The following is a 12447-nucleotide window of genomic DNA, read 5'->3' on the forward strand; positions in this document are numbered from 1 at the left end:
TGAGAGTCTGCCTGCCAATGCAGGGGACACGGGTTCGAGCCCTGGTCTGGGAAGATCCCACGTGCCGTGGAGCAGCTGGGCCTGTGAGCCACAATTGCTGAGCCTGCGTGTCTGGAGCCTGTGCTCCGCAACAACAGAGGCCGCGATAGTGAGAGGCTCGCGCACCGCGATGAAGAGTGGCCCATGCTTGCCACAACTAGAGAAAGCCCTCGCACAGAAACAAAGACCCAACACAGCCATAAACAAATAAATAAACAAATACTTAAAAAAAAAAAAAAAAAGGTTGAGCCCAGATGGCTTCAACCCCCCAAAAAAAAATAAATTAAAAAAAATATATATGGTATTAAACAAACTACAGTACCTTAAATATACTTCACATCAGATACTAATATAGTTAAAGATATATACTAAATTAAAAGCCACCAGAGGGCAGCTTAATACAATAGTGATGGAATACTTTTAAGTATGGTAGCAGTATTTTAAAAATAATTCCAATAGTTAGATATTATAGATATACAAAGTGAAAAGAGATATATTTAATAAAAATATTTTAAAATTTCAGTTATAATAAATGTTTCTGAGTTGGTATATATGCAATATATTTTATATGCAGTGCACTTTTTTAGTTGATCTTCAAATACAAATGTGAATTAAATTTATCCTTCTCACTTTTTTTTTTTTTTGGCAGCAGCAAAATTGGCCCAGAGGTCAAGCAACTTGGCCAATATTCACATTTTTAAAATGTGATCTTAGGTCCCCTCTCTCTGTGGTGGCCAGTGTTCCTCCTGTAAGAAGGAATTGGCACCTCTAACTTGTTTCTAATTTAATGGAATTAAAAATTAGGATGATAATGATAATTCTCTTGAAAGTACTTTTCATAATTTTTAATAATTGATGTATTAATTTGCATGCTCTTTGTCTCTGCCTCTAGTTTGAATGCTTCATGAGGTCAAGGACATGTACTTCAGGGACCTTGCCAAATGCAGTGTCTAGCAGTTGGCTTTCAATAATTATTTGTTGATTTAATTATATAATTAACTGTAAATTCTTAAGGGATGAACATTTCTAGAGACTATTCCATGTTTTCACGTAGTCAGCAGCTATGCTTTCTATTCACCCATCCACCCACCTATCCACCCATCCACTCATCATCCACCTATCCCTGTGTCCGTCCGTCTGTCCATCTGTCTATCCCTCCATCCATCCATCTGTCCATCTGTCCACTTGTCCATCTGCCCATCCATCCATCTATCAATTCATCCATCCATCCATCCATCCATCCCCACAGACATCTAATCCTCCAAGACAATCTTCAGAAAGGGTTCTTTCTATTTGGTAATTGAAAAAGGAATTTTCTCAGGGAAGGATCCCTAGTTCAAAGACTTCCTTCTAGAACACATAAAATCGCTTGAATAGTCTTTACCACGGGGGCTGCATCGTTTTAAAAAGACTGACAGCCTCCCTCAATTCTTCCTGTTGGCCAATGCCATGGCAAAAGGGTACATAAGGACTCGTTTTGCTTTTTTTCCCTCCTGAAATCCCTGGTTGCTGTTTAGGAACTACTTTTTGACAAAGTGAAAGATGAAGCCTTTCCTCTTTCACAAGATTTATGTTATTTATCTTGTAATATTTCAGAGTTTTAAAAAAAAATTCATTGCCACTTTTATGGCCTTTTTTAACTAAAAGTATTTATTGCTAAGTTGCATAATATTTTAAAAATTAAAATACAATATTACATAGAGAACAAATATAAATAGTTAACTTATATGGTTAATTTCTTTAACTTAGTAATATACATGTAAGGTTCCTCCATGTCTTTTCGTGGCTTGATAGCTCATTTCTTTTTATTGCAGAATACTATTCCATTGTCTGGATGTACCACAGTTTATTTATCCATTCACATGCTGAAGGACATCTTGGTAGCTTCCAAGTTTGGGCAATTATGAGTAAAGCTGCTATAAACATCCATGTGCAGGTTTTTGTATGGACATTTACTTTCAACTCCTTTGGATAAACACCAAGGAGCGTGATTGATGGATGATATAGTAGGAGTAGGTTTACTCTTGTAAGAAACCACCAAACTGTCTTCCAAGGTGGCTGTACCATTTTGCATTCCCACCAGCAATGAATGAGTGTTCCTGTTGCTTCCCATTCTTGCCAGCATTTGGTGTTGTAAGTGTTCCACATTCTGGCCACTCTAAATAGATGCATAGTGCTATCTCGTTGCTGTTTTAATTTGCATTTCCCTAATGACATATGATATGAAGCATCTTTTCGTAGCTTATTTGCCATCTGTATATCTTCTCTGGCAAGGTGTCTGTTAAATTCTTCGGCCTATTTTTTAACTGGGTTGTTTGTTTTCTTATTGTTGTATTTTAAGAATTCTTTGTATATTTTGTATAATAGTTCTTTATCAGATGTGTCTTTCGTAAGTATTTTCTCTCGTCCGTGGTTTGTTTCTCATTATCTTGACATCATTTTTCACAGAGCAAATGTTTTTATTTTTAAGGAAATCCAGTATTAATTATTTCTTTAATGGATTGTGCCTTTTGTGTATCAAAAAAGTCACCTAGGTTTTCTCCTATGTTATCTTATAGGAGTTTATAATTTTGCATTTTATGTTTAGGTCTATGATCCATTTTGAATTAATTTTTGTAAAGGGCATAAAGTCTGTGTCTTGATTCATTTTTTGTGTGTGGATGTCTAGTTGTTCCAGCACCGTTTGTCGAAGTGACTGTCTTTGCTCCATTGTATTGCCTTTGCTTCTTTGTCAAAGATCAGTTGACTATATTTATGTGGGTCTATTTCTGGACTGTCTATTCTGTTCCGCTGATCTATTTGTCTATTCTTTTGCCAATTTCACACAGTCTTAATTACTGTAGCTTTATTGTAGTAAGTTTTGAAATCTGTAGTATTAGTCCTCCAACTTTGTTCTTCAATACTGTGTTGGCTATTCTGTATCTTTTCCCTCTGCATATAAACTTTAGAATCTGTTTGCCAATATCCACAAATGAACTTGTTGGGATTTTGATTGGGATTGCAATGAATCTATAAATCAAGTTGGGAAGAACTGACATCTTGATGATACTGACTCTTCCTATTCAGGAGCACAGGATACCTCTCCATTTATTTGATTTCATTCATTAGAGTTTGGGAGTTTTTCTCATATAGCTCTTATACATATTTTGTTAGATTTATACCTAAGTATTTCATTTTGGGGGGTGCTAATGTAAATGATGATGTGGTTTTTATTTAAAATCCACTGTTCATCACTGGTCCTCAATATAATTTTTAACAGCAGCTTGGTGATTGATCATATGGCTCTTTGGTAAGCTAAGTAACTAACCTCTTTCTCTTAAAAAATGTTTAGAATTTTTTCCTGTTTTCTGATATTTTAAATATCAATGAGATAATGAACAACCCTATACACACACACACACACACACACACACACACACACACATCTTTAAGGGTTCCTAAGATAATTTCCTAATAATAAATTCCTTAAAGTGGAATTTCTGGGTCAAAAAGACACATATGTTAAAGGTTTTTGACACATGTGGCCAAATTGGGCTTGAGAAGTGTTATACAACTTTAAATTCCAATTGACAGTGTATGAGAGTGCCTCTTTGCTTACATCCTCAGCAATTCTGGGTATTATAGTGTTTAGATTCTCTTTTGGAAGAGGTATTTTTAATTTAAAAATTATCTTGTTTTGGACTTCCCTGATGGTGCAGTGGTTAAGAATCCACCTGCCAATGCAGGAGACATGGGTTCGAGCCCTGGTCCCGGAAGATCCCACATGCCACGGAGCAACTAAGCCCGTGAGCCACAACTACTGAGCCGTGTGCCACAACTACTGAAGCCCGTGCGCCTAGAGCCCATGCTCCACAACAAGAGAAGCCACCACAATGAGGAGCCTGTGCACCGCAACAAAGAGTAGCCCCCACTCACCGCGACTAGAGAAAGCCTGCGGGCAGCAACGAAGACCCAATGCAGCCAAAAATAAATAAATAAATTTATTAAAAAAGAAAAATTATCTTGTTTTAGTTTGTAATTATATGATCACTGGAGAGATGAGTAAATCTCTCTATTGAGGATACCAATAATTTGCCATATGCTGCTTGTATTTTCCCCACTTTGGTATTTTAACAGGTGCTGAGCTCACCTGTGAGTACAAGGAAGTGGCATGGAGATGTGAAAATGTCAGTAGTGACAAAAACAATAGGTGTGTGTGCGTGTGTATGTGTGAATGCACGTGTGTGTAGCCAAATGATTTAAGCTTCAAAGAAGTGGTTAATGGACAATGGTATAAGAATTCTTTTTTACACTTCAGAAAGTTAAACATAGTCCAGAATAGGAAAATCTACAGAGACAGAGAGTAAATTAGTGGTTGCCAGAGGCTAGGGGAAGGGGAGAATGGGGAATGACTGGTAGTGGGTAAAGGGTTTCTTTCTGGCACGATGAAAATGTTCTGGAATTAGACAGTGGTAATGATTGCACAACTTTGTGAATGTACTATAAACCACTAAATTGTACACTTTAAACGTGTGAATTTTATGGTATGTGAATTACATCTCAATAAACCCATTATTTTAGAAAGTCAATGTGCTTATTTTTCAAATACCCACTTGAAATTTTGATTTTAATAAAAATGACAATGTGTTTTAAATCATTTTCCCAAGGCAAAAGAAAGAGCAGGGGCATCTAGGCTTACTGATCCAAGGTTAATTCGAGGGTAATGGGTACAGGGTTTCTATTTGCGGTGGTGAAATTCTTCTAGAGTTAGATGTTGATGATGGTTACATAGCCTTGTGTATACACTAAAACCCAGTAAAGTGTACATTTTAAAATGGTGGATTTTGTGGTATGTGAATTATATCTCAAATTTTTAAAAGTTTGTTTAAAAAGTTGGCACAGTGCTGCTATATGACCCAGCCATTCCACTCTTAGATGTATACTCACAAAAACTTGCACACGAAGGTTCACAGCAGTATTATTCAAAACAGCCTTAAAATGAAAACAACCCAAATGTCTATCGCTTGATGAAAGAATTAATAAAATGTGGTATTTCCACACCATGGAATATTACTCAGCAACAAAGAGAAATGAAACACAGATACATCCTGCAACAGAATGAACCTTGAAAACATTATGTAAGTGAAAGAAGCCAGTCACAAAAGACCACATATTTTATGATTCCATCTGTGTGAAATGTCCAGAATAGGCAAATTTATAGAGGTAAGAGAGTAAAGTAATGGTCGTCCTGGGGGGAAGGGGGGGAAATGGGGAGTGACTGCTAATAGGTAGGGGATCCTTTAGGGGTGATGAAAATGTTCTGGAATTATACAATCTTGTGAATATACTAAAAACCATTGGACTGTACACTCTAAATGGGTGAATTATGTGGTATGTGAGAATGATATCTCAATAAAACTGTTTAAAGAAAGAAAAAATGCTAACAAATAGCAAAATGTTGAGACAAATGTTGAAGAAAGACAGATGGTAGAAAGTCTCTGCTAATATGATGTTAAAAAACCAAAGAAACAAAACACAAAGAATCCCTTTTTCCTTTCTCAGCCTTCTTTATGAATTATAGACAGCATTTGCCAATATCTTGAATCTATAATGACTCCTTTAACCCTTTTCTCCCTTCTTCTTCCACTGTTCACATTACAAATGTCCTGCTTATTCACAGAGTTTATGAAATCCACATGCATTGTTTTTGCCAACGTTATGCTGTAATATGTTAAAATTAAGAGTTTAATACCATCTTCAAATTTTTACTTTTACCGTTCACTCTTTTTTTAAACAGAAATACTAAATAAATGTGTTGCTATTACACATTCATGCTGGACAGTCACCACAGTGATCAAGTCTGCCAGAAGAAGAGCATTTACTGCAAGGCTCTGGTTCTTGTTATTATTCAACTCTCTCTACATGAAAATTAGGTCTCCCTAGTAACTAGGTTGTTTTAGCCATTGTTTTGACTTTTAACAGCCTTGGGAGTGAAATCATGTCGAATGTTTTAAATTATAGAACTTCCGAATTCATTCAACAAATTTTTTTGAGAACCTGTTATTGACCAGACACCATTTATTTATAATGAACATTAAAGAACACTAGTTGGTGAATCGAGTATGATTTTTTTCTTACAGATACTGGTAAGAACACTTCAAAGACGTGAATGGGATTAATTCAGGGCTGTTGCTCCTGACAGATAAGCCAGTCTACCTGCTGTTGGATGATGTGCAAAAAAGAAATTAGGTAAGAAGAAAGTTATTTGAATAAATTTTCTTTTTGCATTTGTAGAGTGCTTTTGTTTTTCAGGTATTTTTTAACGAACAAAAAAATCTTTTAAAATCCTCACAAGAACCTTAGGAGTGGGGCTGGGCAGCACTTTCCACATGATTCTCCTGTGGATGAGGACATGGAAATTAGTGAGGTTGAGTGATGAGCTTGCTTGGATATGCACAGGAATCCAGAAAGTCTGACTCTTACTATTTTATTTCAACTTGACCTCTAGAAGTAAGAAAGACTGATGACCAAACCTCTCTAACATTTTCTAAACTGTTTATTTTATTCAAACTTTATTCTAATCTAAAGTTTCCTTTAAAGAGAAAAGAGCCCCACCTAGCTAATTGCTCAGTGGGATCTGGTATTCCATCTAATCTCCTTATGTTAGTGTATAAATTGACCAAGGTTAAAGAGAAAAAAAATCTTTCCTCAGTGTTTGGGGATGGTGGAGTAGGACAATTTATCTGCAAGGTATAAAAAGGTAAGGTGTACCTCTGCTTTTTGGTGAGAAAAGTTCAGAAGTGACTGTGTTTTGTTAATGAAAACTTCACAATACTTATCTTTGGCTAGAGATTAAACATGGAAAAATCCACCCATTCATAATCATAGTTTTTGTAAAATTATACATAGTAAAAACGAATGGATCATAGTCTTCATCTATTGCAGAAATATTGCAACTTTAATATTGCCCAAATGTGTATAAGTGCTATATTTTGAGTCATTGCATGATAATAATTTCTCACTTTTACCAAGCGCTAATTGTGTACTGTGAGGAAAAACCTACACTTCTCCTGCATATCTGTTTTGCTCTCACACTACTGCCACACTCACAACGCTTCTGACACCAGGCGTGTGGGTTTTTTCCCACACCAAGCAACTGAGACACCAGCTAGGTGTCCTACAGTGTAACTCAATTCTGACACTACCTGGAGGTGGCATCAGATGCCACAGGATAAGGACTCAGTCCTACAAGACTGCCCCCCTCCCCACCACTTTAGATGCCAATCGCAAGTAGTAGGTCCCCAGGTTACCCACAAATTGTGTTCAACTTGGCTACAAATCAGATTCCCGTGACCTCCTTAGATTCGATTATTTGCTCGAATAGCTCACAGAACTCAGGGAAACACTTATGTTTACCAGTTTGTTAAAGGGTATGATAAAAGATACAGATGAACATCCAGATGGAAGAGATATGAAGGGCAAAGCATGTGGGAAGGGGAACGGAGCTTCCATGCCCTCTCCCAATGCTCCACTCTCCCAGCACCTCCACGTATTCAACAACTTAGAATAGAAGCTCTCTAGAACCTCATATTTTGGGATTTTTATGGAGGCTCCATCAAGTAGGCATGATGGACCATTAATTCCATTTCCAGCCCTTCTCCCCTCTCTAGAGAATGGGAGGTGAGCTGAAAATTCCAAGCTTCTAATCATGGCTTGGTCTTTCTGGTGGCCAGGCCCCATCCAAGAGCCCACGAAGAGTCACCTTATTAGGGGCTTCCCTGGTGGTGCAGTGGTTAAGAGTCCTCCTGCCAACGCTGGAGACACGGGTTCAAGCCCTGGTCCGGCAAGATCCCACATGCCGCAGAGCAACTAAGCCTGTGCACCACAACTACTGAGCCTGTGCTCTAGAGCCCGCGAGCCACAACTACTGAGCCTGTGTGCCACAGCTGCTGAAGCCCGTGCACCTAGAGCCCATGCTCCGCAACAAGAGAAGCCACCACAATGAGAAGCCCATGCACTGCAACGAAGAGTAGCCCCCGCTCGCCGCAACTAGAGAAAGGCCCGCGCGCAGCAACGAAGACGTGATGCAGCCAAAAATAAATAAATAAATTTATTTTTAAAAAAATTCAGAGTTGTTTAAAAAAAAAAAAAGAGTCACCTTCTTAGAACAAAGGACATTGCTATCACCCAGGAAATTCCAAAGGATTTAGGAGATCGGTGTCAGGAACTGGGGTCAAAGACCAAATTTTAGAACAAAAGATGCTCCTATGCTCTTATCACTTAGGAAATTACAAGTGTTTTAGGAGCCCTGTACCATGAACTAGGGGTAGAGACCAATATATGTATATTTCCTATTATATCTCACATGTACGAAGACCTATTGTAAGTGGTGCAGGAGGTGGGAGGACTGAAGGAAAGAACACTAATTCTCCTGGCTGCTTCCTTGCCTGACCATGGGCTGGCAGCAGGGCAGCTTTTATGGGTGTGTGACCTCTGCAGTCAATAGGGCCCCATACTCAGAGGGGTCCTGCATTTGATCTAATGCTTTGCTGACACCATTTTGAAATTCTTAATTTTATCTTTGAATGTGTGTTTCGTTAGTAAAGTCTGATTACTAAAGAGGAGATACACATGATACACGTATGCCATTTCTGATTGCCCCGTTTGCATACAGCATTTCCAGTGCTCTACGGGCATAGCATTCCTGTGCATCCATGACACTTGGGAGTTCACTGAGACTCAGAGCAAGGTCAAGGTAAACCTATGTGACTGATTAAGCCCAAAATGCCTCTCCTTCCACTTGAACCAAAACAAACAAACAAAAGGCTGTGGCATGCTAAGAAGCCCAACTAACCAAGGAACTCTATCATATCCTTTCTTTTTTTTTTTTTTTTTAATTAATTTATTAATTTATTTATTTTTGGCTGCGTTGGGTCTTTGTTACTGTGCGCGGGCTTTCTCTAGTTGCGGCGAGCGGAGGCTACTCTTCGTTGTGGTGCGCGGGCTTCTCATTGCCATGGCTTCTCTTGTTGCAGAGCACGGGCTCTAGGCACGTGGGCTTCAGTAGTTGCAGCACGTGGGCTCAGTAGTTGTGGCTCACGGGCTCTAGAGCGCAGGCTCAGTAGTTGTGGCGCACGGGTTTAGTTGCTCCGTGGCATGTGGGATCTTCCCGGACCAGGGCTCAAACCCGTGTCCCCTGCATTGGGAGGCGGATTCTTAACCACTGCGCCACCAGGGAAGTCCCTCATATCCTTTCTTACTCATGTTACTTCCCTATATTAGCCAACCACTTACACTAAAAATGATGCCACAGAAGGAAAGGGAAGACAGGACAATCCACAGTTCCTTTTCCTTTCAGTCCCTCTTTACTCATTAGTAAGCCAAAGGCAGACAGTGTTGGTACAATGTGTGTGTATAAAGAAGTTAAATGGAATAGTTGAGTTAGTTTTGAGGGGTGTTTCCACTGTTCCAGCAAGAAAAAAAATGCATATGTTATGTATGAACTTTGAAATATGAATTGGATAATTTTGGTGATTCTGCATACAAGTTAAATGCTCTTATATTGCATTTAAAACTGACATTGCACAATGTTAAGTGGTAAAGTTTGTGCTGATAATTTAAACTTTTAATTTTTTTCTTTATTTTAAATGGTGTTAAATAGAAAAAATTTAAAACATGACCAGTCAAGTGAGAGGGAAAGAAAGACTGTGGAAGAAAAGCTAAAGTTTTATATTTCAGGACCTTTAATTACATTTTTTTTCTTGATTTTTCAGTTTACACTGAGCTTCACAAATTTATGTACTTGGTTAACGGTATCTGCGTTCCTCCACCCAAGGCCACAATTCCTGATGGTGGCCCTTTTCTACAGCTACAGGTCTCCCTGGGTGCCCAGAGCTGGTCCCTCTCCCTTGCTCCTTCAAGCCTGCGGCTGGCAGCACCTGACACTCTTGCCAGTCCTGTGCAGGTGAGGGGGAAGGGGTATGGAAGGGAAAGAGGGAGATATCGCCTTCCCTTGTTTTCCTTTAACATCTGCCCACACCTTTGTAAATCACTTTCATCAGTCCCTCTTTTACACGCCTCCGTTTTCATATATTTTACTATAGACAATTTCAAACATAGACATATATAGAGAAACTAGTATAATAGATGCCCACATAGCCATTATCCGGTTTCAACGATACGATACTTCTTTCACTCCTTTGGAGTGTGCCATCTGTTTCTTGCTGGGATCCTGGCTGATATAGGGCCTTCCTATGCATTTGGACTACTATTCAGAGTCATTACATCCCTCTCTTCAACAGGGACAGCAACTCTTCAGATTATTTCTGAAAAGAACCAAATTGACATTATCCCACAGATTAAACTGGAGGAAGTGGCTTTAGACATATTTCCTGCCTGTTCAGTGAAACTTGGTTCCCTAACTCCCTCCCGGGCATCCTAGCTCATCTTAAACCAGGCTTTGTTTTGTACACAAAGCTGCAAAGAGAGGACATACTTGGTACCATTCAAAATATGTGAATCACATTAATCAACAGTATTTATTCCCCTAGATTAATAAATGCTTTGTCCTTTCACTCATGAGAGAAAGGGAAACACTTGGAAAGAATTTTTTCTTTGTGAGGCGGTCCTCTTTGTGAGAGGATTGATTACATGGTCATAGATCAGCAGTATATTTATCTTCCACAACTTCAGGAAAATAATTTTGTCATTAATGAGATTTGCTAGTAAAACAGAAAGGTCATATCCACAAGGATAGAGTTATTTGTAATATGAGACCCTGGTCGCTTAACAAGAAAAGAGAATCATTTCAATTTTAGTCTTTTTATTAGTAGACACAATAAAAGTAAGATACTGTTCTAGAAATAGGTATTTGGAATTAGACTCTTCTTCATCACGTCCCATCAGGTGTACCATAGGATTGTCTAAATCAATAGGAAGCTAGAAGGAAGGGGTGCGGAAAGAACTAATATTTATTGAATGCCTTCTTTGTGTTATAAGTGCTCTCAGGTTTATTATCAATTTAATCCTCATAGTAATCCTCGGAGGTTGATGTTATTATTCCTGTGTTATGGAGGAGGAAAGTGAGACTTAAGTAGGATAAGTTGCTCCAAGGCCCACAGCTACATAATAATTAAAATAGCCACTCTTTATGCATGGCTATGCTTGACTCTATGCAAAGCACTTTACATTGAAATTTATGGAATTTAACCCTATGTGGTAAATCGCTCTATGCCCATTATACAGATGAGGTGGGTTAAGCATCATGCCATGGTCACATCACTAATACTGGCAGAGTCAGAATTCTGAGTCAGTCCTGGTGGACTCAAATCCTTGCTAGTCTCACCACCTTCCACTGGCTGCCAAAGAGGTGGGTACACTGTTACAATTTCTCTTTCCATCTTGAACTTCTCTTCCTCTTTAACAATGTCCATTCAATCATTCTCGATAGATCTTTCTCTTTGATAAAGGACACAAAAGCAAATGTGAGTAGACAGGTCCTTTGTCATCATATTTCATTGTGCAATCAGTCTCAACAGCTGGCCTGTTCTTTCCTTCATCATTTTCTTGTCTAACATAATTTTCTCCTTTCATTGTCTCCAGACATGTTCATTCAAGTACTACTAAAATATTTTAAGAAGTAATACATTCCTCACCACATTTTTAAGTTGATGCTTAAAATTTTTATCATGTTAGGTTACAAATATATATATATATATATATATATATATATATATATATATATATTCCTGTACATTATGAATAACGACATTTAAAAATAAACTGTCACATCTCTATTTGAATCTATCCAGTAGAATCTAAATATTATAGCAATTTGATGCCCCATAATACTTTAAAAATACACATAAATAAGTTCTTCTTTGTTCATTTTTCTTCTTGAAATTGTATTTCCATTCCATTTCCTAATATATATTTTATACTTTAAAGTATTTCATGAATAACATACTTCTATGCAACAGAAATATGGAAATAATTTAAAATTTCCTGTGATCATAAGGTTCTAAGTGTTAGAAAATTCTGCACAATTTCTCAAAACAGCATAAATATATTGCAAATACTGATGAATAATTATTAAACATAAAATGTAAAATTGTATTGGAATTGCAGCTCTTAATGAGATGAGTAAAGCCTTTCTCCCCCATGTATCCAGGGATAAATATACAGGATTTAGTGTCAATGTTGAATGTATGATTTAGCAAATAGAGGTGCTGAGAAGCTCTTCACCTAAATAAGTAAATAGGAATGATGGAGTTTTTTTTTTTTTTAATATTTATTTATTTATTTGGCTCTGCAGGGTCTTAGTTGTGGCATGCAGGTTCTTTGTTGCTGCGTGCAGGATCTTTTTGTTTTTTAGTTGCGGGATGTGGGATCTTTAGTTGCAGCATGTGGGGTTCTTAGTTGCGGCATGCA

At 37.9% G+C, this 12447-nt stretch overlaps 1 protein-coding gene across 1 annotated transcript in view; it reads left to right on the top strand.

The window, feature by feature from the left end:
• The window catches only part of PTTG1IP2 (PTTG1IP family member 2), a 92195-nt gene that overhangs the window by 61471 nt on the left and 18277 nt on the right, over positions 1 to 12447 (top strand). The window contains exon 6 of the mRNA XM_059932523.1: positions 9792 to 9982. Within this exon, the coding sequence (XP_059788506.1) occupies positions 9792 to 9982 (191 nt within the window). The remainder of the gene's footprint in view (positions 1 to 9791; positions 9983 to 12447) is intronic.

The sequence above is a fragment of the Balaenoptera ricei genome, chromosome 9, assembly GCF_028023285.1.
Source record: "Balaenoptera ricei isolate mBalRic1 chromosome 9, mBalRic1.hap2, whole genome shotgun sequence".
Classification (NCBI taxonomy): domain Eukaryota; kingdom Metazoa; phylum Chordata; class Mammalia; order Artiodactyla; family Balaenopteridae; genus Balaenoptera; species Balaenoptera ricei.